The 24,718-nt window shown below is 44.7% G+C and overlaps 1 protein-coding gene across 1 annotated transcript in view; it reads right to left on the minus strand.

Annotated features, from left to right (window-relative positions):
• The window catches only part of LOC126175910 (alanine aminotransferase 1-like), a 105,042-nt gene extending 83,246 nt beyond the window's left edge, over positions 1 to 21,796 (minus strand). The window contains exon 1 of the mRNA XM_049922977.1: positions 21,178 to 21,796. Within this exon, the coding sequence (XP_049778934.1) occupies positions 21,178 to 21,468 (291 nt within the window). The 5' untranslated portion in view covers positions 21,469 to 21,796. The remainder of the gene's footprint in view (positions 1 to 21,177) is intronic.
• Between the last annotated feature and the right edge of the window lie 2,922 nt (positions 21,797 to 24,718).

The raw sequence follows: 24,718 nt of genomic DNA on the forward strand, positions 1-24,718 counted from the left end.
TTATTCTGTATGTAAAATGTGTAGTGGTTCCCCTCGGGAACGGAACTGTGTAGCGCGCGCAAATTGTGGTTGGCCTAGGTGGAAAAGGCGGAACTGATAGTCAGTCGGGGACGAGCCAGCAGTCGGAGACGAGCTACGAGTCCGTGCACTGCCAAGTAACAGATGCATATTGTGATGGTTCCGAGAGAGGCTTTTCCTGCCGCTTTCAAATGCCTCGGATGGATGGATAAATAGCTGGAACTATTCTGGAATTTGTATCTGTCGTCGCCACCAAGAAATGACAGAGTCTAGCAATTCTGTCCGCGAATCCAGCTACCTACATGCAGTTGCCACCACGTTGCGCAATCACTGTAACGTAATACTATAATGATGCACAGTGAAGGATCAGCTTAATGGATGTGTTATTGCTCAAATATAAGGTAATTTATATCTGAATTTATGTACCTGCCTTGAATTTTCTACTTATCATAACACCTCTCAGGTTCCTCTCCGTTTGAGCTAAAGTGATATCCGAGTGTCCTTACTAAAAGAACATTAAAGCCCAGTATTTTGCTCATTAATGCTTCTTCAGCATAGTAAAAAGAAAGTTAAAGTTAATGTGGCAAGAGAGTGAGTTAAAGTAAATGTTGTTTGCTGAAAATATTCCTATTAAAACTGCTTATTAAAGTGCTGTTGCCAACTTCAAAATTAAAAGTTCTTAAGACTGAGGCTTATAAAGTAAATGATCACATGGTTGTCTGTAGTAAATTCTAAAAGGTGAGTCAGTTTCTTGCAATTTTGTCAACATTGTGTTTCACTGTAGTAAAAGTAGGAAACTGCAATAGTAGGAAACTATATGTTCATGATTGCTAAGTGTTAGTCTCTCTTGTGTATTAGAAGTGCATATTAATAGTAATTTTATAAAGACCATTCACTTTGTGTAAGTCCTGAAAGTAATAGTGTGTTTCGGAATCTCTTATAATTTTGCAAATAGTTTGTGCTGCTCCAGTTGTTAGCTTCAATCTTAAAACATGTGTGTGTCAGAGTTCATTGCACTCGCGTGTGGTTAAGTCTAGATTGTGTTTGTCCATTATAGTTACTTATACCTACTTTCTTAAAAGAGAACATTAATCTTTCTCTTGCCTAATTAGGCTGGCGACCGTTTCCCTTATTCTATAAACAGGATAGCTAGGCAAAATTTTGTTTGCTACTGTTCAAATATTTACGTAATTCTCACTTTCACTTCCGATAAGCCACCTCCGTTAGGTACAACACGGTCAACCTAGCAAAATTCCTCTCTGCTCTGTAGCTTTATACCATTATTAATCTAACAAAATAATTCTGTTTTGCAAACTGCCTCCAGTTTCGAGGTTGTGGTATAGCAGTAGCAGAAAGGTAGTGTTATAACCCCTCATTGGTTTTCGTTTACAGAAGGACAGCAGTGTAAATGAGGGCGTGCGAGCAAGAATCAAAGCGGCCCGGACGCTATTCAGGGACGTGATAAGAAGATACCTATCCACCTAAATCCAAAAGATGTACGCACAACGGCGAGTCCAGTTGCATTATATGGTGCATAGACTTACTGAGCACTCACTACATGGCATGGACATATAGATACTACGTAGATCATTAGTCATTTCCCTGCACAATCATATCAACAATACAGCCATCCGACAACCAGCTGGAGTGGTTCCCAAGAATGAGAAGAGGCAAAACAGAAGGCTTAGGTGGTATGGACACATCATCATCAGTCATCAGCTTAGTCTGTCATCTCACTAACGAAGGCTAGAGACACCTTGGAAAACCTAAATTACGGTGGCTAGACACTACAAAAGCAGATCTCAGGTCAAGAAGTCTAAATCCACAGGAAGTTTCAGATCATAAGAAATGGCATGCTTTATTGACCCAAAAAGCGGACCCCGCCAAGAAGAGGTTCATTCTTCGACGAAGTTTCTATGCCAAGTGCATTTCTAGCGGGTGGTTGTAAATAAAGTGCATATTCTCATGGAGGTCCAGTGTGGGCTGCAATTATCGTATAGCAGCGAAACTTCGTAGATATGCTAATGCGCTAATGCAGAACTGATTTACGCCGGTAAAAATTAGTTCCAATTTTGACCACCAGGTGCAAATCTGGCGCTGTACAGCATCTCCTCGACGTCTCTGGTGCTCATATTGAAGAAATTGCGTGAGCGGTGGGTAAAAATAAAATCACCAGTATGCCTTTCTCATTTGTTTGACCTTTTGTAGCCATGTCCCATTTCTAATCTATTACTTATGGAAAGTCTTCGATACGTCTTTCTCACATTGGCAGATTTTCACCTGGTGGCCAAAACTGGAACTAATTTTTTCCAATCGGTTCCGCATTTATGCATTAGAATGTCTACCAAGTTTCGCTGCCATACGACAGTTATAGCCCACACTGGACCTCTGCGGGTAGCTGCACTTTAATTATAATCACCCAGTACATTTGCTCATATAAATAGTGTTTGACAAGTCGCGTATATCAGCATGATGTCTTGAAAACATAAGAAGTAATACATTTTATAAGGAAGTATAACACATTATAAACGGATTTCATGCATTGAGCTTTTTGTCTGGAAGCTAATTTGCCGTTTAAATCTAGGAGTGTTAAAAGTTTGGACATTAACGGCATGAAATGAAATTCGAAATTGTCCTTTCTTCTGACATACAACTAAATAGGGTGGTTCACCTTTATTGTATTTGTGCCAGTGCAGTCCGCATCCTTAATCGAGAACAGTGCTTCCATATAGAGCGTGTTCGGAAATTGCCGTTACAAAGTTCTAGGACTTGTAGAGGGGAGCGAGTACATAATATTTTGAAAGGAACCCATGTCCAGGAACGTACCGTTTCAGTTCAACGACAGTTACAGTTCAGATTTTTAACTAATCTAGTTCTGCTTGAGAAACTGAATAAGGCGTGACGCAGTACAATTATTAGCGAACAGTTCAAAAGGAAATATAACGAAACAGCCATTTTTCACTTAAGCGCATTTATTTACATTAATACTTGAATATTACGTGTTTACGTTATTGCAAAACAAAGAAGAACCCAGCATACTGTGGTACAGAACAGTACTGATCCGTTACAACAGCGGCTCGATGTGGTGAGTGCCAACGTTATTACAGACATTGTACTCACAAAGCATGTTCTGGTACACACTCTGCATCCCACGAGGTGTCTCTTCAGTTTCTAGTGCAGCCGTCAGAACTCGTGCCAGCAGATCTTCCTCTGTCTCTACAGAAGTCTGGCAGCAAGGCAGTCCTTAAGTGACGTCAGGTGGCCGTCTGACGTAGTACATGCCATCTTGTCTTCCCTATTGCGTACCAGGACAAGCAGCTCTGAGACTTTTCTCTTTACCTCAGCAGATATGGACGTGTTACACATCTGAATTGAGACCGTAGTAGAACGGAAACGACACGTTTCCGGACATGGGTTCCTGTTCAAAATACACTCCTGGAAATTGAAATAAGAACACCGTGAATTCATTGTCCCAGGAAGGGGAAACTTTATTGACACATTCCTGGGGTCAGATACATCACATGATCACACTGACAGAACCACAGGCACATAGACACAGGCAACAGAGCATGCACAATGTCGGCACTAGTACAGTGTATATCCACCTTTCGCAGCAATGCAGGCTGCTATTCTCCCATGGAGACGATCGTAGAGATGCTGGATGTAGTCCTGTGGAACGGCTCGCCATGCCATTTCCACCTGGCGCCTCAGTTGGACCAACGTTCGTGCTGGACGTGCAGACCGCGTGAGACGACGCTTCATCCAGTCCCAAACATGCTCAATGGGGGACAGATCCGGAGATCTTGCTGGCCAGGGTAGTTGACTTACACCTTCTAGACCACGTTGGGTGGCACGGGATACATGCGGACGTGCATTGTCCTGTTGGAACAGCAAGTTCCCTTGCCGGTCTAGGAATGGTAGAACGATGGGTTCGATGACGGTTTGGATGTACCGTGCACTATTCAGTGTCCCCTCGACGATCACCAATGGTGTACGGCCAGTGTAGGAGATCGCTCCCCACACCATGATGCCGGGTGTTGGCCCTGTGTGCCTCGGTCGTATGCAGTCCTGATTGTGGCGCTCACCTGCACGGCGCCAAACACGCATACGACCATCATTGGCACCAAGGCAGAAGCGACTCTCATCGCTGAAGACGACACGTCTCCATTCGTCCCTCCATTCACGCCTGTCGCGACACCACTGGAGGCGGGCTGCACGATGTTGGGGCGTGAGCGGAAGACGGCCTAACGGTGTGCGGGACCGTAGCCCAGCTTCATGGAGACGGTTGCGAATGGTCCTCGCCGATACCCCAGGAGCAACAGTGTCCCTAATTTGCTGGGAAGTGGCGGTGCGATCCCCTACGGCACTGCGTAGGATCCTACGGTCTTGGCGTGCATCCGTGCGTCGCTGAGGTCCGGTCCCAGGTCGACGGGCACGTGCACCTTCCGCCGACCACTGGCGACAACATCGATGTACTGTGGAGACCTCACGCCCCACGTGTTGAGCAATTCGGCGGTACGTCCACCCGGCCTCCCGCATGCCCACTATACGCCCTCGCTCAAAGTCCGTCAACTGCACATACGGTTCACGTCCACGCTGTCGCGGCATGCTACCAGTGTTAAAGACTGCAATGGAGCTCCGTATGCCACGGCAAACTGGCTGACACTGACGGCGGCGGTGCACAAATGTTGCGCAGCTAGCGCCATTCTACGGCCAACACCGCGGTTCCTGGTGTGTCCGCTGTGCCGTGCGTGTGATCATTACTTGTACAGCCCTCTCGCAGTGTCCGGAGCAAGTATGGTGGGTCTGACACACCGGTGTCAATGTGTTCTTTTTTCCATTTCCAGGAGTGTATTATGAACTCACTCCCCTCTACAAGTTATAGAATTTTGTAACGGGAATTTTCGAACACCCTGTACACTTTGCTTCTCGTTTCCCAAACAATGAGTCCAAAGAGATCATTGTGTTCAGTTCTTTGAAGTATCACGGAGCAAGCTTTTTAAATACCACCACCGAAGCATACTGTGAACAAAAAATATTTGTAGATGTGTCTCTATTAGCCTCTACAGCGCTTTTAAGTACTACACTTAAATTAGGACTTGAATTTGTTTCGCTATGTTGTTTACGTGACTCATGACTCATTCCCTGCAGTAGCCATGGTCACAACATTTGCCCCTTCGTACTACACTGTCCAGTCACGTTAATGTGATCATCTATCAGAAGCCTGAACAATCAGCTTTTGTAGCACAGACGGTTGCAAGACGCCCTGGAAGAGAATCGTTGAGGTTCTGGAAGGTACCACCAGGGATGTGGAGTCATGCCGACTCCAGCGCCATGGCCAGCTACGCTACTCGTCTCTGTTGGGTATCCATGGCGTGAACAGTCTCATCGAGGTGGTCCTACAGATTCCCCATTGAGTAAAAACTTGGGGGGGGGGAGGGGGTTGATGGCCACAGGAGTACTGTAAACGCATCCTGGTGCTCTTTGAACAGTGCATGACCATTCGAGCTGTGTAACACGTTGCATTGTCCCACTGTTTGATACCATCGTACCGAGGAAAAACAAACTGCATACAGTGGTGGACATGACCCCAAGGACAGAGGCATACTAGTGTTGATCTATTGTGCCTTCTAGAATGACGAGTTCACCCAGGGGATGCCATGAAAAGATTCCACAGACCATAACGCATCCAGGGTGTTTCAGACGTTTCACACTGTACACACCAACAACCATCTGTCCGGTAGAGCATAAAACGTGAGTCATCTGAAAAGGTCACCAGTTGGAACTCACTGGACGTCCAGCTGAGGTATTGGAGTGCAGATACCAGCCCTCATGGCTGATGAACAGCAGTCAGCATGGGTGCATAAACAAGGAGCCTGTTGTGAAAGCATATGTTGAGGAGACCCTGTTGATAGCCCCTTGACTCGTTTGGGCAGTCAGCTCCTCAACAGTTGCACATCTATTCACCCGTACACACCTCCGCAGCTGCTGTTCACCCCATCACCTCTGGCCCATGGTGAACCACAGTTGCATCGGCGCCGGTTCTGGACAGCAACATTTTGCCATGCACAGTGTACTATAAGCACAGCAGTGTGCGAACAGTTTACAAACTTTGCCATTGCGGAAATACTTCCACCCTCGTCCTGAAAACAAATAACCATGCCCTTTTGGACGTCAGATAAATCGCTCAATTTCCACAATAAGACGTCGACTGCACTGTTTTCCGCGTCCCACCGACACGCTTTATATACCCTCCACTGCTAATGCTACCACCTGCCGTCTGTGAACGGTTATCGCACATTGACGTCGAACATACGCGGAGGTCACATTAATGTCATTGGACCGTTCATATATTCAGTTACTTGATATTTGAGTCCCATCGCAGATTGATCTTTGACCTGAGTAAACCAGCTAAATTATTCGCAAATCCTTAACTCTTAAGGATTTCCTGAACCAGCTTTGATTATTTCAACATACTGAAATGCTTCGTTTGACTTATCGAGTTTACTAATTTTTCCTTCCTATTATAATTTTTTAAGACACCGAGAAAAGGACAGGACGTGACCATTTCAAGGAACTGAAACAGTCAATGACAAAAGACAGTGGTTGCATCGACAATGTGTGTACAGATAATTTTTTCTAATTTTTTGCCTCCCTTTCCCTCGTGCATTATATGGCCCTTGTCATCATTTCCCGTTTGCCCCATCCTAATTACGGTCGCTCTTGAGGACACACTGACTTGCGAGCAATGTGGCGGACTTCGACAATGTTGTGAAAAATACGAGAGTCGGTAACTTCAGATCCAGCGAAAATATTAATGAGAAACAAAGCAAGGTTGAAGGCTATATGTGCGTGTAACCCACCCCTTTATCATGAAGTCGGTTAGACAAAGGCTCAAATGTTTGTTTTCGAAAAAGGGTTTCCACAGCCACGCTTTGTATATATTTTAGTTACTAATATTTCATTTTTTTGCAGCTAAATTTGGGGTCGGAGCCCCATCGTCAAGTGCTCATTCATTTATGCAACCAAGCTGTTGATCTGAAATATGTCATGATCAGCGTACAGTGGAAATTATACAAGGTCTGTCTAAAAAGTATACGACCTTCAGCCAGAAAAAATATTTCGAATAACCGACAGGGTTGGTACCTTAATCCCCTTCAAAGTAGGCCCCTTGTGCTTGCACACACTTAGCCCACCGATCCTTCCACTGCCGGAAACACCTCTGGAAGTCTTCTTTGGAGTGGTGTTCAGCTCCGTCGTCGTGTTCCGCATTCTCTCTACTCTACTCTCAAAACGGGATCCTTTCAGTGGAGTCTTCAATTTCGGAAAACAGCCAGAAGTCGCAAAGAGCCATGTCTGGAGAGTAAGAAGGTTGCCGAATGGTTGTAATTCCATGTTTGGCCAAGTAATTTTGGATCAAGTTGAATGAATGTGTGGGAGCATTGTCGTGATGCAGCTGCCAGTTTTTCGCCACCCACATGTCTGGTGTTTTGCGCCGGACTGAGCCACAGCGTCGCCGAAGAACATTTTGATACTGCTCCTTTGTCACTGTTTGTCCTTCCAGTACGTATTCATGATGCACAATTCCACGGACATCAAAGAAGACATTCAGCATCACCTTGATTTTATTTCTCACCTTCCACACTTTCTTCGGCCTTGGAGACACGGAATGCTTCCATTGCGACGACTGTCTTTTTGTTTTTGGGTCGTACCCGTACACCCATGGCTCATCTCCAGTTATCACGGTGTTCAGAAACCCAAGATCAGTGGTGTTGAGAAGGTCCTGTGCAACGTCAAAACGGAGGTCTTTTGTCACGATGACAACAACTTGGGCACGAATTTCGCAGCCGCTCGCTGCATGTTCAAATCATCACGAAAAATTGCATGTGCAGAATCTTTACTCACTCCAGTCTCTTGGGCAATCTCCCGTACAGTCAAACGAGGATCTGCCTTCACCAAATTTTGCATCCTCTCAACAACAGCTGCACTCTGAGCAGTTTGGGGCCTGCCAGAACGCTGGTCACTATCCGCTCATGTGCGGCCATTTATGAATCGGTTGAACCACTCCTTAAGTTGTGTTACCCCCATCGCATCTTCTCCAAACACCTGCTGAATCTAACGAATTGTTTCGCTTTGAGGATCACCAAGCTTTTGACAAAATTTGATGCAGTTCCTTTGCTCAACACGTTCAGTCATCTTGAGAGAATCGGTAATCCGACGAACACGTGTAGCACCTCAATCAGCGACCGACAGGCAGCGGCTGACGCGCTGGAAGGCGGGGACAAAATTCACGCATGGGCGTAATGGCCTCTTCCTTTACTGTACAGCGACGCCGCGCAATCGTCTCTACTTCGTGCGGCAAAATCAAAGGTCGGATACTTTTTAGACAGACCTCGTATTTCCGAAGCAGATACTTTATCGGTTGCGGATATTTCATGCTCGTCAGTAGCAGATGTGTATTAAGTTCTTCTAAGTTTCAGGAACAAACATGGAGAAAAGTATGTCAGATTTCGCACGATCAAACGACTGCACACTGAAGCAACAGTACAGCGCGTTAAATAGAGCAGGATGAAATTTGCCAGCAAATGCAACACAGTTCGCAAACTGGTGTTGCTCCAAACGTGGAGCAGTAATCTCCTTGTATACAGTATTGTACATGAATAGTAATAGCGTTAATGGAAGGACCTACTGTTAGTTGGATTCTGATGCATTACAAGGCCAGCTAACATCACAGTGAAAGAAGTAGTGTGGCCCATATAGGTCCTATGATACTTAAAGTAGTGCAGTTTCGAAACAGTAATTACTTTCCACAAAAGCTGTTCTCCGTTTTTCATAGCAGGCATATGTGGTCTTTTCAGAGCCTCGCACAGGCTCTGACAACAATCACCTCTAGAGAGTGTAAGGGCTTGTTCCTTCTCATCCCTTCCCTTCCCCATAGCGGCCATGTTATTTTCTATATAAATGATCTGGCGGACAGGTTTAGCAGTAATCTGCGGCTGTTTGCTGACGATGCTGTGGTGTATGGGAAGGTGTCGTCATTGAGTGACTATAGGGGAAAAAAGGCGACTTAGACAAAATTTCTGGTCTGTGTGATAAATAGCAACTAGCTCTAAATATAGAAAAATGTCAGTTAATGCAGATGAGTAGAAGAAACAAATCCCTAACGTTCAGACACTGTATTAGTATAGAGTGCATTCCATAAGTAATGCGACCAATTTTTTATTGACGCAACGGTACACCACAGCGTGTTGTAACCGGCTAGGCTAAGTGGAGGGGGGTGTTAGCTTCAAAACGCTCTTCGTCTCATTCGGCTGCGAGCTGCCGGAGAGTCAGGACGCGCATTTCCGTTAACACCATTTTGAGTTTATGTAACACGGCACACTGGATCATTCTGTAGAGCAACGGTACGCTATCAAATTTTGCATTAAACTTGGGAAGTCCGCCACAGAAACGTTTCCATTACTTCAGTATGCATTTGGGAATGATTGCTTGTCCAAATCACAAGTTTTCCGATGGCACAAGTCGTTCATGGGGGGCCAAGAGGAGATCACCGACGAACCTCGCAGTGGACGGCCATCAACCGCACGAGTCGACGAAAATGTGACGTGTGTGCACGATTGTTTGAACTCTGACGGACGGCTGAGCCTTCAATTGATAGCACAAACTCTAAACATGTCAAATCAACCGTTTTCCGCACTGTGACCGAAGATTTGAACATGAGAAAGGTGTGCGCCAAACTCGTCCCAAAAGTGTTGACCGACGAACACAAGAACGTGCGAGAGCTTCGGTGCCGAAAAATTTTGGAAATGTGTGAAAATGATCCTCATTTTTTAAACTCAGTTATCACTGGTGATGAGTCGTGGATTTTTGAGTACGACCCTGAGACAAAAAGGCAGAGTTCAGAGAGGCTCACCCCATTTTCACCTCATCCCAAGAAGGTACGCATGAGCAAGTCAAGGATCGAAACCATGCTCATTGTCTTATGTCAAAGGCATTGTCCACCACGAATTCGTACCTACCTGGACTACAGTAAACTCAGCTTTCTGCTTGAAAGTGCTCAAAAGACTGAAAAGGAGGGTCTTGCGCTGGCGAGGTGACATTAAGGACACGTGGAAAGTTCACCACGACAACGCACCGAGTCACAGCGCCTTCATTGTCAACGGCCTCCTGGTTAGGATCAAGACCCCATTGGTTCCCCAGCCTCCCTATCGTCCTGACCTGGCTCCCGCTGACTTTTTTTTGTTTCCTCGATTAAAAGGAGACATGAAAGGAAAACATTGGGACACAGTTGAAAGCATCCAGGCGCATGTTACATCAGCTCTAAAGGATATTCGGGAAAAGGCATTCCAGGATGCCTTCCAGGCATGGAAACACCGCCTCCTGAAGTGTATCTACGCAAGAGGGTGCTATTTTGAAAATTTTTGATTATTTGTACGAATATATTCAATAAATGATTTTTTATGAATTTGGTCGCATTACTTGTAGTGCGCTGCTCGACACAGTCGTTTACATTTTTGGTCGTAACATTGCAAAGCACTATCAAATGGAACGAGCATGTGGAAACTGGTATAGAAGGCGAAAGGTCGATTTTAGTTTATTGGGAGAATTCTAGGAAAAAGTGGTTCATCTGTAAAGCAGACCACACATACGACACTTGTGCAACCAATTGTTGATTAGTGTTCGAATGCCTAGGATCCCCACAGGGTCTGATTAAAGGAAGAAATCGAAGCGATTCAGAGGCAAGCTGCTAGATTTGTTACCTCTAAGTTCGAACAACACGCAAGTATTACCGAAATGCTTCGTTAACTGAAATGGGAATTACCGAAGGGCAGGCGACGTTCTTTTCGAGGAGGACTACTGAGAAAATTTAGAGAACCGGCATTTGAGGCTGACTGCAGAACGATTCTACTGCCGCCAAAGTACATTTCGCGTAAATACATGAGATAAGGTTAGAAATATTAGGGCTCAAACGGAGGTATACAGACAGTGGTTTTTCCGTCGCTCTGTTTGCGAGTGAAACAGAACTGGAAATGACTAGTGGTGGAACACAGTACCCTTCGCCATGCGCCATACTGTGGCTTGTGCAAAATATATGTAGATTGTTTAAATGCTTCTCTGAGCGCTAGAATTAATCTAATGTTTTCCTCGCAGTCCCTGCTGGAGCGATACGTATGGAGCTGTAGTATATTTCTACATTCATCGTTTTAAACCGGTTCTTGAAATTTCGTAAGTAGGCTTTCTCGGGATAGATTACATCTATCTTCAAGAGTCTGCCGGGTCAGTTTCCTCAGCATCTCTGTAACACTCCCCGTGGGTCACAAAAACCTGTGACTATTCGTGCTGACCTCGTCTGTACACATTCAGTACTGCTGACTGTCCTATTTGGTACGGGTCCCACACATATGAGCAGTATTCTAGGCGGGTCGTGCGAGTGATTTTAAGCGATCTCCTTTGTAAACTAATTGCATTTCGCTATTATTCTACCAATAAACTGAAGTGTACCGCCTATTTACTAATAACTGAGCCTATGTAATTATTCCATATCATATCTCTGCAAAGTGTTACACCCAGGTGTTTGAACACGTTGGACGATTCCAACTGTGACTCATTGGTATTACAGTCATGGGATGCTATAGTTTTTTGTTTTGTTACGGGCACAATTTTACATTTATGTATTTTTAAAGCACGCTGCTAATATTGGTGCCACTTTGAAATCGTGTCAAGATCTGACTGAATATTTATGCAGCTTCTTTCAGAAAGCGCTTCTTTTTTATTGCATCATTTGCAAAAATTACTATCAGTATTGTCCGCAAGGTAATTAATGTACACAGTGCTAACAAAAGCCATGGGATATCTCCTAATATCGTGCTGTACCAGCAGCACCCCATATAGAGGAAAGCCTGCGCGCCCACTCTGTGACGTCACGCAAAGAGTCTGGTGCCGGTGCTCGCAGTCCGTTTGACCACAGCAATAGACTGTAAAGGGATCCGGACGACGAAAGTTCGTAAAGAAATCTGATATACCTTTCTCATGAATTACAAGATTTCCTTTCTTAAATGACCCAGTTCTTTTGTCTGTAACTTATTTCTGCATACCTTTTAGCCCCGACGTAAAAAGTGGCTTTAATAACTGAGGCATCAAAATTCCCAAATGAACGGACACATTTCATTGTAGTTTATTTTATTTTAAAGTTCCTTTAATGAGGATTGTCACGACTTGTTTGATGACAGTCTGGGTAGTCGTTCGAAGATCGTTAGCTGTACAAAGTGAAAGTGTTTGCCACCAGTGTGCTCTTTTCCAATACCATTCCTAAACTGTAAGTGCTGTAGTATAAATTGTAAATCTCGAAAAGGCCTACCTAAAAGTCTGCAACTGTATATATTTATCTTTTACGGCTGACCACCATTCACCATTCTTCCGTTTTGTAGTTGCTGTGGAAGACGACTTTTAATGACAAAAATTTTGATTGAAAGTCACCCGCGGAAGATTCTCGGATGCTCTTGCGGACTTTCTATTAGGGTTTTTTTTAGTTAAATATTGCATCACTTTGACGCAGGTCTAATAGTGTGGACGGCATTTTGCAAAGTAGCACACTGGCGGCTAACATTTTACGGACATTGTTCACTGTTATTGCCTCTTTTAAGAAATAAACAAAACAAATATTCACTCTTGAACTTGAAGAAGGAGTAAAGTTATCTCTGCGAATACTGACAATCATTTCTTCCTCGTTGCTTCATCCTCCGGAAATTTAAACATAGTTATTTTGGTCCACCATCGTAATTTCCTCTACAATTCGGCACAGAGCAACGAAACGGCATTTTGCAGGCAATGAAATTTTCACAGGCAAGAAAAACAGATCACCAGTTTAGTGCACAGAAACTAAACAACCAAATCACGTACACTAACGCAGGAACACCATTCACTGTAATAGTTAACTGACGCGAAACTCGCCGCACGACTATTCACAGGCATTGTTCCATGAAACTGTTGAAGAAGAGACTAGATGTGTAGCCATATTGTGACGTCACGCACTACGTTTACAGGCTTTCTTTTACAGGGGGTGCTGGCTGTATCCCCTTTTGCCCCGCATAGTGCAGTAAATGGACGTGGCATAGACTTAACAAGTCGCTGGAAGACCGCTGCAGAAATACTGAGCCATGCTACCTGTATAGCCGGCCATAATTGCGAAAGTGTTGCCGGTACAGGATTTTGTTCACGTATTCACTTCTCGACTATGTCTCATAACTGTCCGACGGGAATCATGTTGGCCGATCTGAATGGCCAACCAAATAATTCGCTCAAATTGTCCAGAACTTACTTCAAACCAATCGGAGAACAACTTGACCTGGCGCACTGTAGTCCATTTAGTCCATTAAAATTCCATCCATATTTGGGCATATGGAGCCCATGAATGGCTGCAAATGGTCTCCAAGTAAACGAACATAACAATTTCTAGTCAGTGATCGCTTCAGCTGGACCAGAGGTCCCGGTCCACTGTAAACACAGCCCACATTATTATGAAGCCACAACCAGCTTGTACAGTGCGTTCTTAACAACTTGGGTCTAAGGCTTCGGGGTCTGAGCCACACTCGACCCCTACCATCAGCTTTTACCAACTGAAATCGGGAACCATCTGACTAGGCCACCGTTTTCCAGTCGTGTACGGTCAAACCTTTATGCTCAGAAGCCCAGGAGAAGTGCTGCAGGCGATACTGTGCTCTAAGGAAAGAGACTCGCAATGATAAACAGAAGGCCGAAATTCTAAACCTAGCTTTCAAAAACTCGTTTACAGTAGAGGCAACATTTCCCCTTTCAATTATCGAACAATTGCAAGGATGGCTGACATAGTGTATCTGGGATTGTAAAACAGTTAAGATCCTTAGACACCAAAACGGCATCTGGCCCAGACTTTATCCCCGTAAGATTTTATGTTGACTATGTTACAAATATAGCACCATTCTTATCCATCATCTATCAGAGATCATTGGAACAGTAGAAGGTTCCACTGGACTGGAAGAAGACCCTGGTTATAGAAAATTATAAAAAGGGTAGAAAATAAGACGCACATAATTACCGGCCAATTTCACTGAAATAGATTTGTTGTAGAATCATGGAACATATTTTGTGTTCAGACGTAATGACCTTTCTAGTCTCTGAGAAGCTCATCTGCAGAAACCAGCACGGTTAGGAAACAGCGGTCATGCGAGACACAGCTGGCCCTCTTTGTGCATAATATACAAGGAGCTTATGGAAGTCCTGTTTCCGGATACTCCATGTCTCACAGCCATATAGAACAATAGGCTGGATCAGGGTTTTGTACAGTCGAATCTTGAACTGTCTGGAGAGAGATTTGGACCGGAGCAGTTGTGCTAAGCTGTGGTAAGATCGGCTTCCTGCTTGTATTCTGGCATTGATCTCTGCTTCACATGACGAGTTCTCAGTGAAAAGTGCCCCTAGGTATTTGAATTCTTGCACTCTCTTGTAGGACTGGTCCCCAACCTGCACTCTGACAATGACCACGCGTCATAACGAGGTACTCTGTCTTGGCTTCGTTTATGTTTAGCCCAAATGTGCTGGCAGCCTCCATTAGTGCTTTGGTCATTTGCTCCAACTCCTCTTCCGAGCTAGAGAGTAAACAGATGTCGTCTGCATAGGCTAAGTATGCCAATCTCTTTCCTTCGATTTCAATCCCTTCGTTCTCTTGTAAGGTCTCGCGTTTAGTGTATCTGGGATTGTAAAACAATTAAGATCCTTAGACACCAAAACGGCAACTGGCCCAGACGGTATCCCCGTAGATTTCATGTTGACTATGCTACAAATATAGCACCATTCTTATCCATCATCTATCAGAGATCACTGGAACAGCGGAAAGTTCCACTGGACTCGAAGAAGGCCCAGCTCATAGCAATCTACACTCCTGGAAATGGAAAAAAGAACACATTGACACCGGTGTGTCAGACCCACCATACTTGCTCCGGACACTGCGAGAGGGCTGTACAAGCAATGATCACACGCACGGCACAGCGGACACACCAGGAACCGCGGTGTTGGCCGTCGAATGGCGCTAGCTGCGCAGCATTTGTGCACCGCCGCCGTCAGTTTCAGCCAGTTTGCCGTGGCATACGGAGCTCCATCGCAGTCTTTAACACTGGTAGCATGCCGCGACAGCATGGACGTGAACCGTATGTGCAGTTGACGGACTTTGAGCGAGGGCGTATAATGGGCATGCGGGAGGCCGGGTGGACGTACCGCCGAATTGCTCAACACGTGGGGCGTGAGGTCTCCACAGTACATCGATGTTGTCGCCAGTGGTCGGCGGAAGGTGCACGTGCCCGTCGACCTGGGACCGGACCTCAGCGACGCACGGATGCACGCCAAGACCGTAGGATCCTACGCAGTGCCGTAGGGGACCGCACCGCCACTTCCCAGCAATTTAGGGACACTGTTGCTCCTGGGGTATCGGCGAGGACCATTCGCAACCGTCTCCATGAAGCTGGGCTACGGTCCCGCACACCGTTAGGCCGTCTTCCGCTCACGCCCCAACATCGTGCAGCCCGCCTCCAGTGGTGTCGCGACAGGCGTGAATGGAGGGACGAATGGAGACGTGTCGTCTTCAGCGATGAGAGTCGCTTCTGCCTTGGTGCCAATGATGGTCGTATGCGTGTTTGGCGCCGTGCAGGTGAGCGCCACAATCAGGACTGCATACGACCGAGGCACACAGGGCCAACACCCGGCATCATGGTGTGGGGAGCGATCTCCTACACTGGCCGTACACCACTGGTGATCGTCGAGGGGACACTGAATAGTGCACGGTACATCCAAACCGTCATCGAACCCATCGTTCTACCATTCCTAGACCGGCAAGGGAACTTGCTGTTCCAACAGGACAATGCACGTCCGCATGTATCCCGTGCCACCCAACGTGCTCTAGAAAGTGTAAGTCAACTACCCTGGCCAGCAAGATCTCCGGATCTGTCCCCCATTGAGCATGTTTGGGACTGGATGAAGCGTCGTCTCACGCGGTCTGCACGTCCAGCACGAACGCTGGTCCAACTGAGGCGCCAGGTGGAAATGGCATGGCAAGCCGTTCCACAGGACTACATCCAGCATCTCTACGATCGTCTCCATGGGAGAATAGCAGCCTGCATTGCTGCGAAAGGTGGATATACACTGTACTAGTCCCGACATTGTGCATGCTCTGTTGCCTGTGTCTAAGTGCCTGTGGTTCTGTCAGTGTGATCATGTGATGTATCTGACCCCAGGAATGTGTCAATAAAGTTTCCGCTTCCTGGGACAATGAATTCACGGTGTTCTTATTTCAATTTCCAGGAGTGTATAAAAAGGGTAGAAAATCGGATGCACATAATTACCGGCGAATTTCACTGAAATCGATTTGTTGTAGAATCATGGAACATATTTTGTGTTCAGACGAAATGACCTTCCTAGACTCTGAGAAGCTCATCTGCAGAAACCAGTACGGTTTTAGGAAACAGCGGTCATGCGAGACACAGCTGGCCGTCTTTGTGCATGGTATACAAGATACAAGATACAAGATACTGGCTCCCAGGTTGATGCCATATTTCTCGATTTTCGAAAGACATTCGACTCAGTTCCGCACTATCGCTTGCTCCAAAAAGTGCAGTTTACGGTCTATCCGATGACATATGCGGTTGGATAGAATGTTTTCTGACAGACAGAGGAGCAGTATGTCGTCCTGAATGGGGTGACTTCAACAGAAACAAGCGTAGCTTCAGGTGTGCCCCAGGGCAGCGTAATAGGTCCTCTGCTTTTTACGATTTACATAAACGAACTGGTTGATTGTACTGACAGCGGCATAAGACTGTTTGCCGGTGATGCTGTAGTCTACAGGAAAGTAGTGAACAAATCAATGAGGATTTGCAGAAAATAAATGCATGGTGTAATGACTGGCAGTTATCTCTCAATATTAATATGTGTAACTTACCGCGTATAACAAGGCGAAATTCCCCATTAATGTACGAGTACAAAATAAATGCCCAGTGTTTGGAAGCGGTAACATCCGTCAAATACTGGGTGTGACTATTCGAAATGATCTCAAATGGAATGATCAGATTACACAAGTAACGGTTAAGGCAAACTCTAGATTGCGGCTTTTTTTTTAAAAAAAAAAAAAGCTTACAATATGTTAGTTCGTCCAGTCTTAGAGTACTGTTCGTCTGTATGGGACCCTTACCAGTTGGGTCTGATTCAAGAGATTGAGAAGGTCCAAAGAAGAGTGGCAAGATTCATGACTGGGACATTTAGCCATTTCGAGAGCGTTACAGATCTCATAGAAAGTTAGAAGTGGGACACACTTGCAGGTAGACGCCACGCTAAGTGGAAGGGGCTGCTCTCTAAATTCCGAAATCCGATCTTCGCCGAGGATGTAGTGCATATATTGTTACCACCAACTTTCAAATCGCGCAATGATCACCATTCAAAGATAAGCTCTTACTGAGGCGTTCAGACAGTCGTTTTGTCCTCGGGAGGTCCGCGAGTGGAACAGGGGGGGGGATATGACTTTGGCGCGAATTGTGCCCTCCACCACACACCGCTTGGTGGCTAGCGGAGTACATATGTAGATGTAGAGGTCGTCTGCTACCATAGCCCATTAACGCCAGATGTCGCCGTAGTGTCCTAACGGATACGTTCGTCGTACGTCTCACATAGATTTCTGTGATTGTTTCTCGCAGTGTTGCTTGTCTGCTAACACTGATAACTCCACGCAAACGCCGCTGCTCTCGACCGTTAAGTGAATGCCGTCGGCCACTTCGTTGTTTGTGGTGAGAAATAACGCCTGAAATTTTATATTCTCGGCATCCTTTTGACACTGTGGCTCTCTGAACATTGAATTCTCTAGCGATTTCCGAAATGGAATGTTCCATGCGTCTTGCTCCAACTACCATTCCTCCGCGTTCAAAGTCTGTTAATTCGCGTCATGTGCCCACAATCGTGTCGGAAATCTTTCCACGTGAATCACTTGAGTACAAATGGCAGCTCCACGAACGCACTGTCCTGTTATAGTGTGTTTTCGCGATACTATCTTTGCCTGTACATGTGCGTATCGCTATCCCACGTCTTTTGTCACCTCTGTGCAACATGAACAGCGAGTGTCCCAACATATTTCCCCCGGGCCACACGCAAAGTTGCTTCTACGTCTGTCGATGATTCTCCATTCAAGACAGTTTGCTATGTCATCCCTACCAAAAAATCCTCAATCTGACCACAAATTTCAGTCGACACCCCATTAATCATACTTTCGATACTAAGGGCATGTGAGTCAAATGCTTTTCCAAAGTCATCTACGTGACTGCCTTGCTCCACTGCTTTCAGGACGTCATTTGAGAAAGGTGCGAGTTTGGTTTCGGAAGGTCTATGTTTTCAGAATCTATGCCGGCTGGCATGTGAGGACATTTTGTCCAAGAGACGTCATTACATTTTAGCTGAGAATATATTCTTTCTACGACAAATCGATGGGAAGGCTGTTGCACAGTAATTTTATGGACCATTTCTGTTACTAACATTGTAGATGGGCGAGACCTGGGCTTTCTTCCAACTATTGGGCACTGTCTTTTGTTCTGGGGATCTACGCTAGATTATAGTTAAAAGAGGAGCTAACTCAGCCACAAATTCAATTTTAACGATGTCAGCTGTTCCTTAACGCCACTGACACTGACTCCTATTTTTAGCGATACGAATATTAAATTGGAGCAGTTTTCCTCGGTATTCAGTTGTAGATGAACATTTGAAAACGGAGTTCAGCATTTCTGATTTTGTTTGCTACACTCTGAGCTCCTGCTTGGACCGTGAGTGAGTGGATACTAACTTCATAATATTGCGCTGCTGAACACAGTACCACTATTTCGATCAATTTTAATGCTGTTAATTACTGTCTATATTCGCCTTCTGGCCCGAGAGATTTGGGAACATGTGCGACAGAAAACACAAGAACGAGAGGTGTCACGCGGCTTTCACACGCATGCATGTATGTCCGAAGGAACACTGCATCGTAATTCTAAACAGCACAGGTAGCGCGATATCGTATTTATTCGTTGACGCCGGACAAGCGACTTTCAGTTAAAATGCCTCTCCTGTACGGTAATATATTCGTACATAATGGATGTACGAGTTCAAATTGTAGATACATGGCTGACGACGTATGGAAGTTTTCATCTGGCTGTGAAGTGTGCTCGGATGGGCTAATGGTAAGGCGACGGCTCGCGATAAGCGAGAATTCCGGGTTCGAGTCCCGACCAGGCAAAAATTTTCATTGTCGTCATTCCATTATAAGTTGATGGTTATCCATATTCGCAACTGCAAATACATTTCATGCCTTCACTATAGGTACCCCTAGGACGCTGCAGCCTGTATTCTGTACCAGCCTGTCGCAGTTGCCAGACAGCGGCCATGTCCTCTTACGTCCGCACAAATCAAACACTATCCCTATGCATTTGTGACAGAACTTTATGAGGAGGCGACCACGCTCGTAACTTCGAAGTGTCTGTTAATAATGCTTGTCGCGAGCGACCAATGGAAGATAAGCTGTCGGAACAGCTGACGCCTCTGGCTGACTTGTAAAGCTAATGACGTAACATGTTTTCGTTTCGATCGCGGGGATGTAAATCGTCTATTTAACGTAACAGCAGTCCGCCTCCGGTAGCTGAGTGGTCAGTGCGACAGAAGATCAAATCGAAAGTCCCGGGTTCGATTCCCGGGGTCAGAGACATTCTACGCTAAGAGACTGGCTGTTGTGTTGTCCTAATCATCATCATTTCATCCCCATCGACGCGCAAGTCGCCGAAGTGGCGTCAAATCGAAAGACTTGCACCCGGCGAACGGTGTACCCGACGGGAGGCCCTAGCCACACGACATTTACATTTAACATAACAGCAGCCTCGATATTATTGGTGCTAGAATCCAAGTTTCGGAGAGATATTGTGCAGTCCCTCTGCAAACAAAATAATACGCAGTAATAATTTATACCGACTTAATTCTCTGCTTCTGTCACATGTTGGCGTTTCTGCCATTGATGTATAAAGCAGTTTTGTGCTATTTATACTGAAATATAGAGAATAAAGGCTGCAGCGTTTTAGGGGCATCTGTTGGGGGAAAAAATTAATTAATTTGACCGAAACACGGAATCTTAGTTGGAGTGACGGAGGATACGAATTAGTTCGTGTAAAATGTGTAACTTGATACTGGTGACAAACTTGTACAAATTATTCGTTTTGTGTTGACAGACCTTATCTCCTTTATCGCTTTTGCCGCATACAGGCCTTTCTATTATCGATATATAAGTCACTTGGACACTTTTTATGATGAATGTTATTACGACTTCATCTTAACAAGGAACCTTCGTTGTGGCGATAATTATACGGAATGCCCTCATTGTATGGACGGTTCCGCGAAAATAAATTCAATAACTGTGCAGCGGTAACGTGAGGTTTTTAAAGTACTGCAGGATCTGAACACAAGTAGGCAGACAATATTGGAAAATGGAATTAACATTCTCGCAGCTGTCTTAAGACTCGGACTGCACTACATATGAGTCTGTCGGCACAAGCTAGAGTCGCCAACCTCACCTAGGTCTCGGTCTACGCTACAAATAATCACATTCTAGACGTAAAAACGAGTCCTGGTGTCTTGCAGATGACGGTAACAACGATACACTAACCTCTCTCTCAGAAACAAAAGCATACACCGTTGTATAATCAAGATCAAGTAATTACTATCGCGGTGCATAAGAGCAGGCAGACAAATGAGTGTTCGCACTACAGCTGTGGAACTGGGGGCGCTGCAAAACTGCACTACAAAATTGCGAATAAAATGAATTAAAGCAAAAGAACAAACCAGACCTGGAGGCTTTTATACGATGGCAACTGCGGTAAACTGCAGTCTTTCGCAAAAACAAAAATGTAAGCTGCTACACAAGCAATGAGAGTGGGTCAGTCGCATTGCGCACTCGCAGAAAGTCATAAGTGACACACATCTGTAGTACCAGTCTGCTATTTATTTGTCACTTGTTATACTGTTGAGTGAAACAAATACATAAAATTTTCTACTGTTTTAACAAAAACACTAGTACATATATGATTATAACATATACGTAGAAGAAACAGCAATCCGCAGCTGTCATCTTACCTTTTCCAGTTCCTTTTCGATCTCCGAAGCACGATTCGCGAGTGGTCCCCTAACCGCATACTGCATCACTTTTATGCACGGGTTGAGTGTTTCCAACGTCACACTCTTCGCTCGCTTGCTAGGACGATGCCCGCTCGAGTTGTTGACCGTTACCACAGTGCGAGCTAAATAAGGGGAAATTCGTACGGTGTCCATAAACAGTGTGGCAGCAAAATTCACACGTTCATTTATCGGCATGGCGTCGCGCCCAATAAGGATCCGCACAGAGTGAAAAACACTGCTTCCTGCCATGGCTGCACTTGATATTTCAGTGTGTGCTCACTAATTCGAAATTACAGAGTTTAAGAGTAAGGAATCTAGCTGCACAGTGAATTGCAGACCGTGCTCTACATCACGTTATATAAGGCTTTAGATAAGAGCCGAAGTACAGCCACGTTTACTGCTAACTGTCCGATCAGCTTAGTACAGAATTCATAGTAGCACGTACAATGATAGAGAAACAACGCGGCAACAGCTCAACGGGTAAACGAACGCGACACGTCCACTGCTCTAAAGCCCGTTTGAAGAACGAATCCCCTAGGACTAGCTGTGCGTTCGCCGACTGTGCGAATGCTTATAGGTCGGAGGGTCGTTGATAAAGCGCTAGTCTATCGTTCCGCGGAACAGATGAATGCGCACACTGACCTAACCTTCATACTTGCCAACCAGCTGTCCTTCGGTTTTTGGCTACAGTTCATGTTGCGCCCTCCTAGATGGCAACATGAGTGATATAATACTTACATCCAGGCCCGGACCTAGGAGTCGGGTGGGGGAGGGATGGAGAGGGCAAACCGGGGTATCTCCGTGGACGGCAGTTTCAGGGGACTCCATGTTCGTTTATATTTCTGAAGAAAAAAAATCTTGTTTCACAAAGTGCCTAGCATCCAGCGCACGTTGGTTTATCAATTATTCATATGATTGTGAAATGAATCCCTGTTCGTGTTTTCAACATTTATGAACAGATTCCAAGCTGATTTCTGAAAGAATCATAAGTTGATTTTTGGATGCGTACATAATGTACATGATGTCTCTGCCAGGGGAATCCCCATAGCATCAAAAAATAAAAATAAAAATTCCCGCAGATAAAAGTGGGCGGGTTTATACGAACTGAGCCGAATAAACCCGAACGGGTGGATACCAATCGCTGTTTCTTTATGTGGTTGATTGCGTGCGCGAATGGTACGTGTTGTTATAATTATTAGCGAAGTCCCATAGACTGCTAGAGTAGAAATTAGCGACTAACAGGAATAACAGGTAACAAAGATTACATATTATCTTCTCGGTGTATCCAGGAAAATGAAATTTTGACAGAAAATTTTTGCCATATCGTTGCACTCCTAAGGTCTAGTTGTACAGGCAGATGCTGAAGTTCTATTCTCGGAATAGCGCGGAAAACGCGTTGTACGAACAAATAAAAACGCCTAACCGGAGAATAAAAGCGGGATAACTAAACTCGCGATTCTGGCAGCGTTAGTGAAGTTGACAACGGCGGAAATAGTTACAGAATTAGTTATCACAAGATCGTTTGTTAGTACGAGGAAGGATAGGAAATGGGGACATCACACAAATTTTATGGAAGAACATGACGATTCCAAATTTATATAAAAACTTCGTACTAACTGCTATTGGATCTCATGCTTGAGAAACTGGAGCGTATAAATGAAATGTGAAACTATTTCCTAGCATTAAACTTTTTTGCTTGAAGTAGGCCTAATAGGCATTTAATACTGGTGCTTCATGAATTATATTCTGAGGTGTTATTTATGTATATGAAGTAGATAAAAATGAACATTTGTTCCAAAACAGTTTTACTTATTTGGCGTCTCGTACAACTATTGCAATATTAGAAAGGCCTATTTCGTTTTATCAAGCAGACAGTGACAAATTAGATGTAATCAAATCGAGAAACCACACCAGACTTGGGTACTATTCATATTAACAGCTTTTTCAGCATTAGAAACGACATTTTAATTTTTCATATAGCAAAACGTTTGACGAACCCTGATGAGGTAATAGATTCTTTCGCAGAAATGAAAGTACACTGTATAAAGCCGTAGCAAGATTAAAAAGAAAAATATTATGGAGCCTAAGGACTGAAAAAATGTGTACTGTCTTGCTTGTCTCTTATCTTTACTGATTTTATGTTTCCTGTGTTTAATTTTATGTCACACAAGAGAGAAAGCTATCAGCTAATATGCAAGAGTGGAAATTTTCTGAAGGGTTCTTTTTCTCCTGATCACAAATAATCCCACACAGTATTAATCCTGAGTTTTTTTAAAGGGTAACAGGATGTCAAACCGGCTGACTGGGAGTAAGAGATGTACCACAGGACATTTTAATTTCCAGTGGAAATTAAAATATAGGTTTGATAGCTTATATAGATTTGATGGCTTCCATTATAAAATATACACGTTTTAATTCCACGGAGTGAAATACAGTGACGTGTGAAAGACCACTGCTGTGTGAAGAGGCGTGGCACTGCACTGCACTTTCGCACACTTAGGACCAAATAACATGTCTTACATTTCCTCGAATATGTATGTTTTATGTATCAACCTCTTCAGAAAGATGTGCGCTACAAAATGAACATACAGCAGAGTCACGCTAATCCGAACCTCGGTAATCCAAATTTTCGGTTAATCCGAACCTGAAAAATGTTAGTCTAAGTATGGAAAACTGTACATACACACTATTTTAATTTACACAGTACAGTAAACATGTATTAGAAAAATTGGCAAGAAAACATTTGGTTTACACAATGCATAACAATGAAAGAAAAGCTGTCAAACTTACTAAAATACAGCGGACATTTTATCCCTACTTTTTAGATGACAAAAACTCAGTCATTGTTTCTTGGCGTAATGAAGACAGTGTGTTATATGACGCATAGTTTCTTCGTCATCTCATAAACATCACATCAGCAGGTTTAACAGTGGGCTGTCGCTCCAAATAACGTAGTGTGGGGTCAAGGGCTTCTGTTGCTTCACTGTGTGGTACCAGCTCTCCTTTGTCGCTTTCAGGTTCATTGTCGCTTCGTCACAGCAGTCCACTTATTCCTGGTCTCGAGTCACAGCAGCAACTAAATCAGCGTCAGTAAGGTTCTCCACACATGCCCCTTCCCTGGCTTCTACTCATCTACGTCTCCCTCACTTTTTTTTTTTTTTTAATCTCATTTTGTTCATTATCGTTCGTTGTATCTGCTCGAGGCGGACGTCGCTAGACGCCCGTTTCAGTTCGTCGTTGCTCCATTACCTCAGTTTTTTTTTTATTACAGAAGGCAGCCAACCCCCTGACCGAACACGCTGAGTTACCGTGCCGGCATTAAATTTTTCAAATGGGTCAAATGGCTCTGAGCACTATGGGACTTAACTTCTAAGGTCATCAGTCCTCTAGAACTTAGAACTACTTAAACCTAACTAACCTAAGGACATCACATACATCCATGCCCGAGGCAGTATTCGAACCTGCGACCGTAGCGGTCGCGCGGTTCCAGACTGTAGCG

The sequence above is a fragment of the Schistocerca cancellata genome, chromosome 3 (genome assembly GCF_023864275.1).
Source record: "Schistocerca cancellata isolate TAMUIC-IGC-003103 chromosome 3, iqSchCanc2.1, whole genome shotgun sequence".
Classification (NCBI taxonomy): Eukaryota; Metazoa; Arthropoda; class Insecta; order Orthoptera; family Acrididae; genus Schistocerca; species Schistocerca cancellata.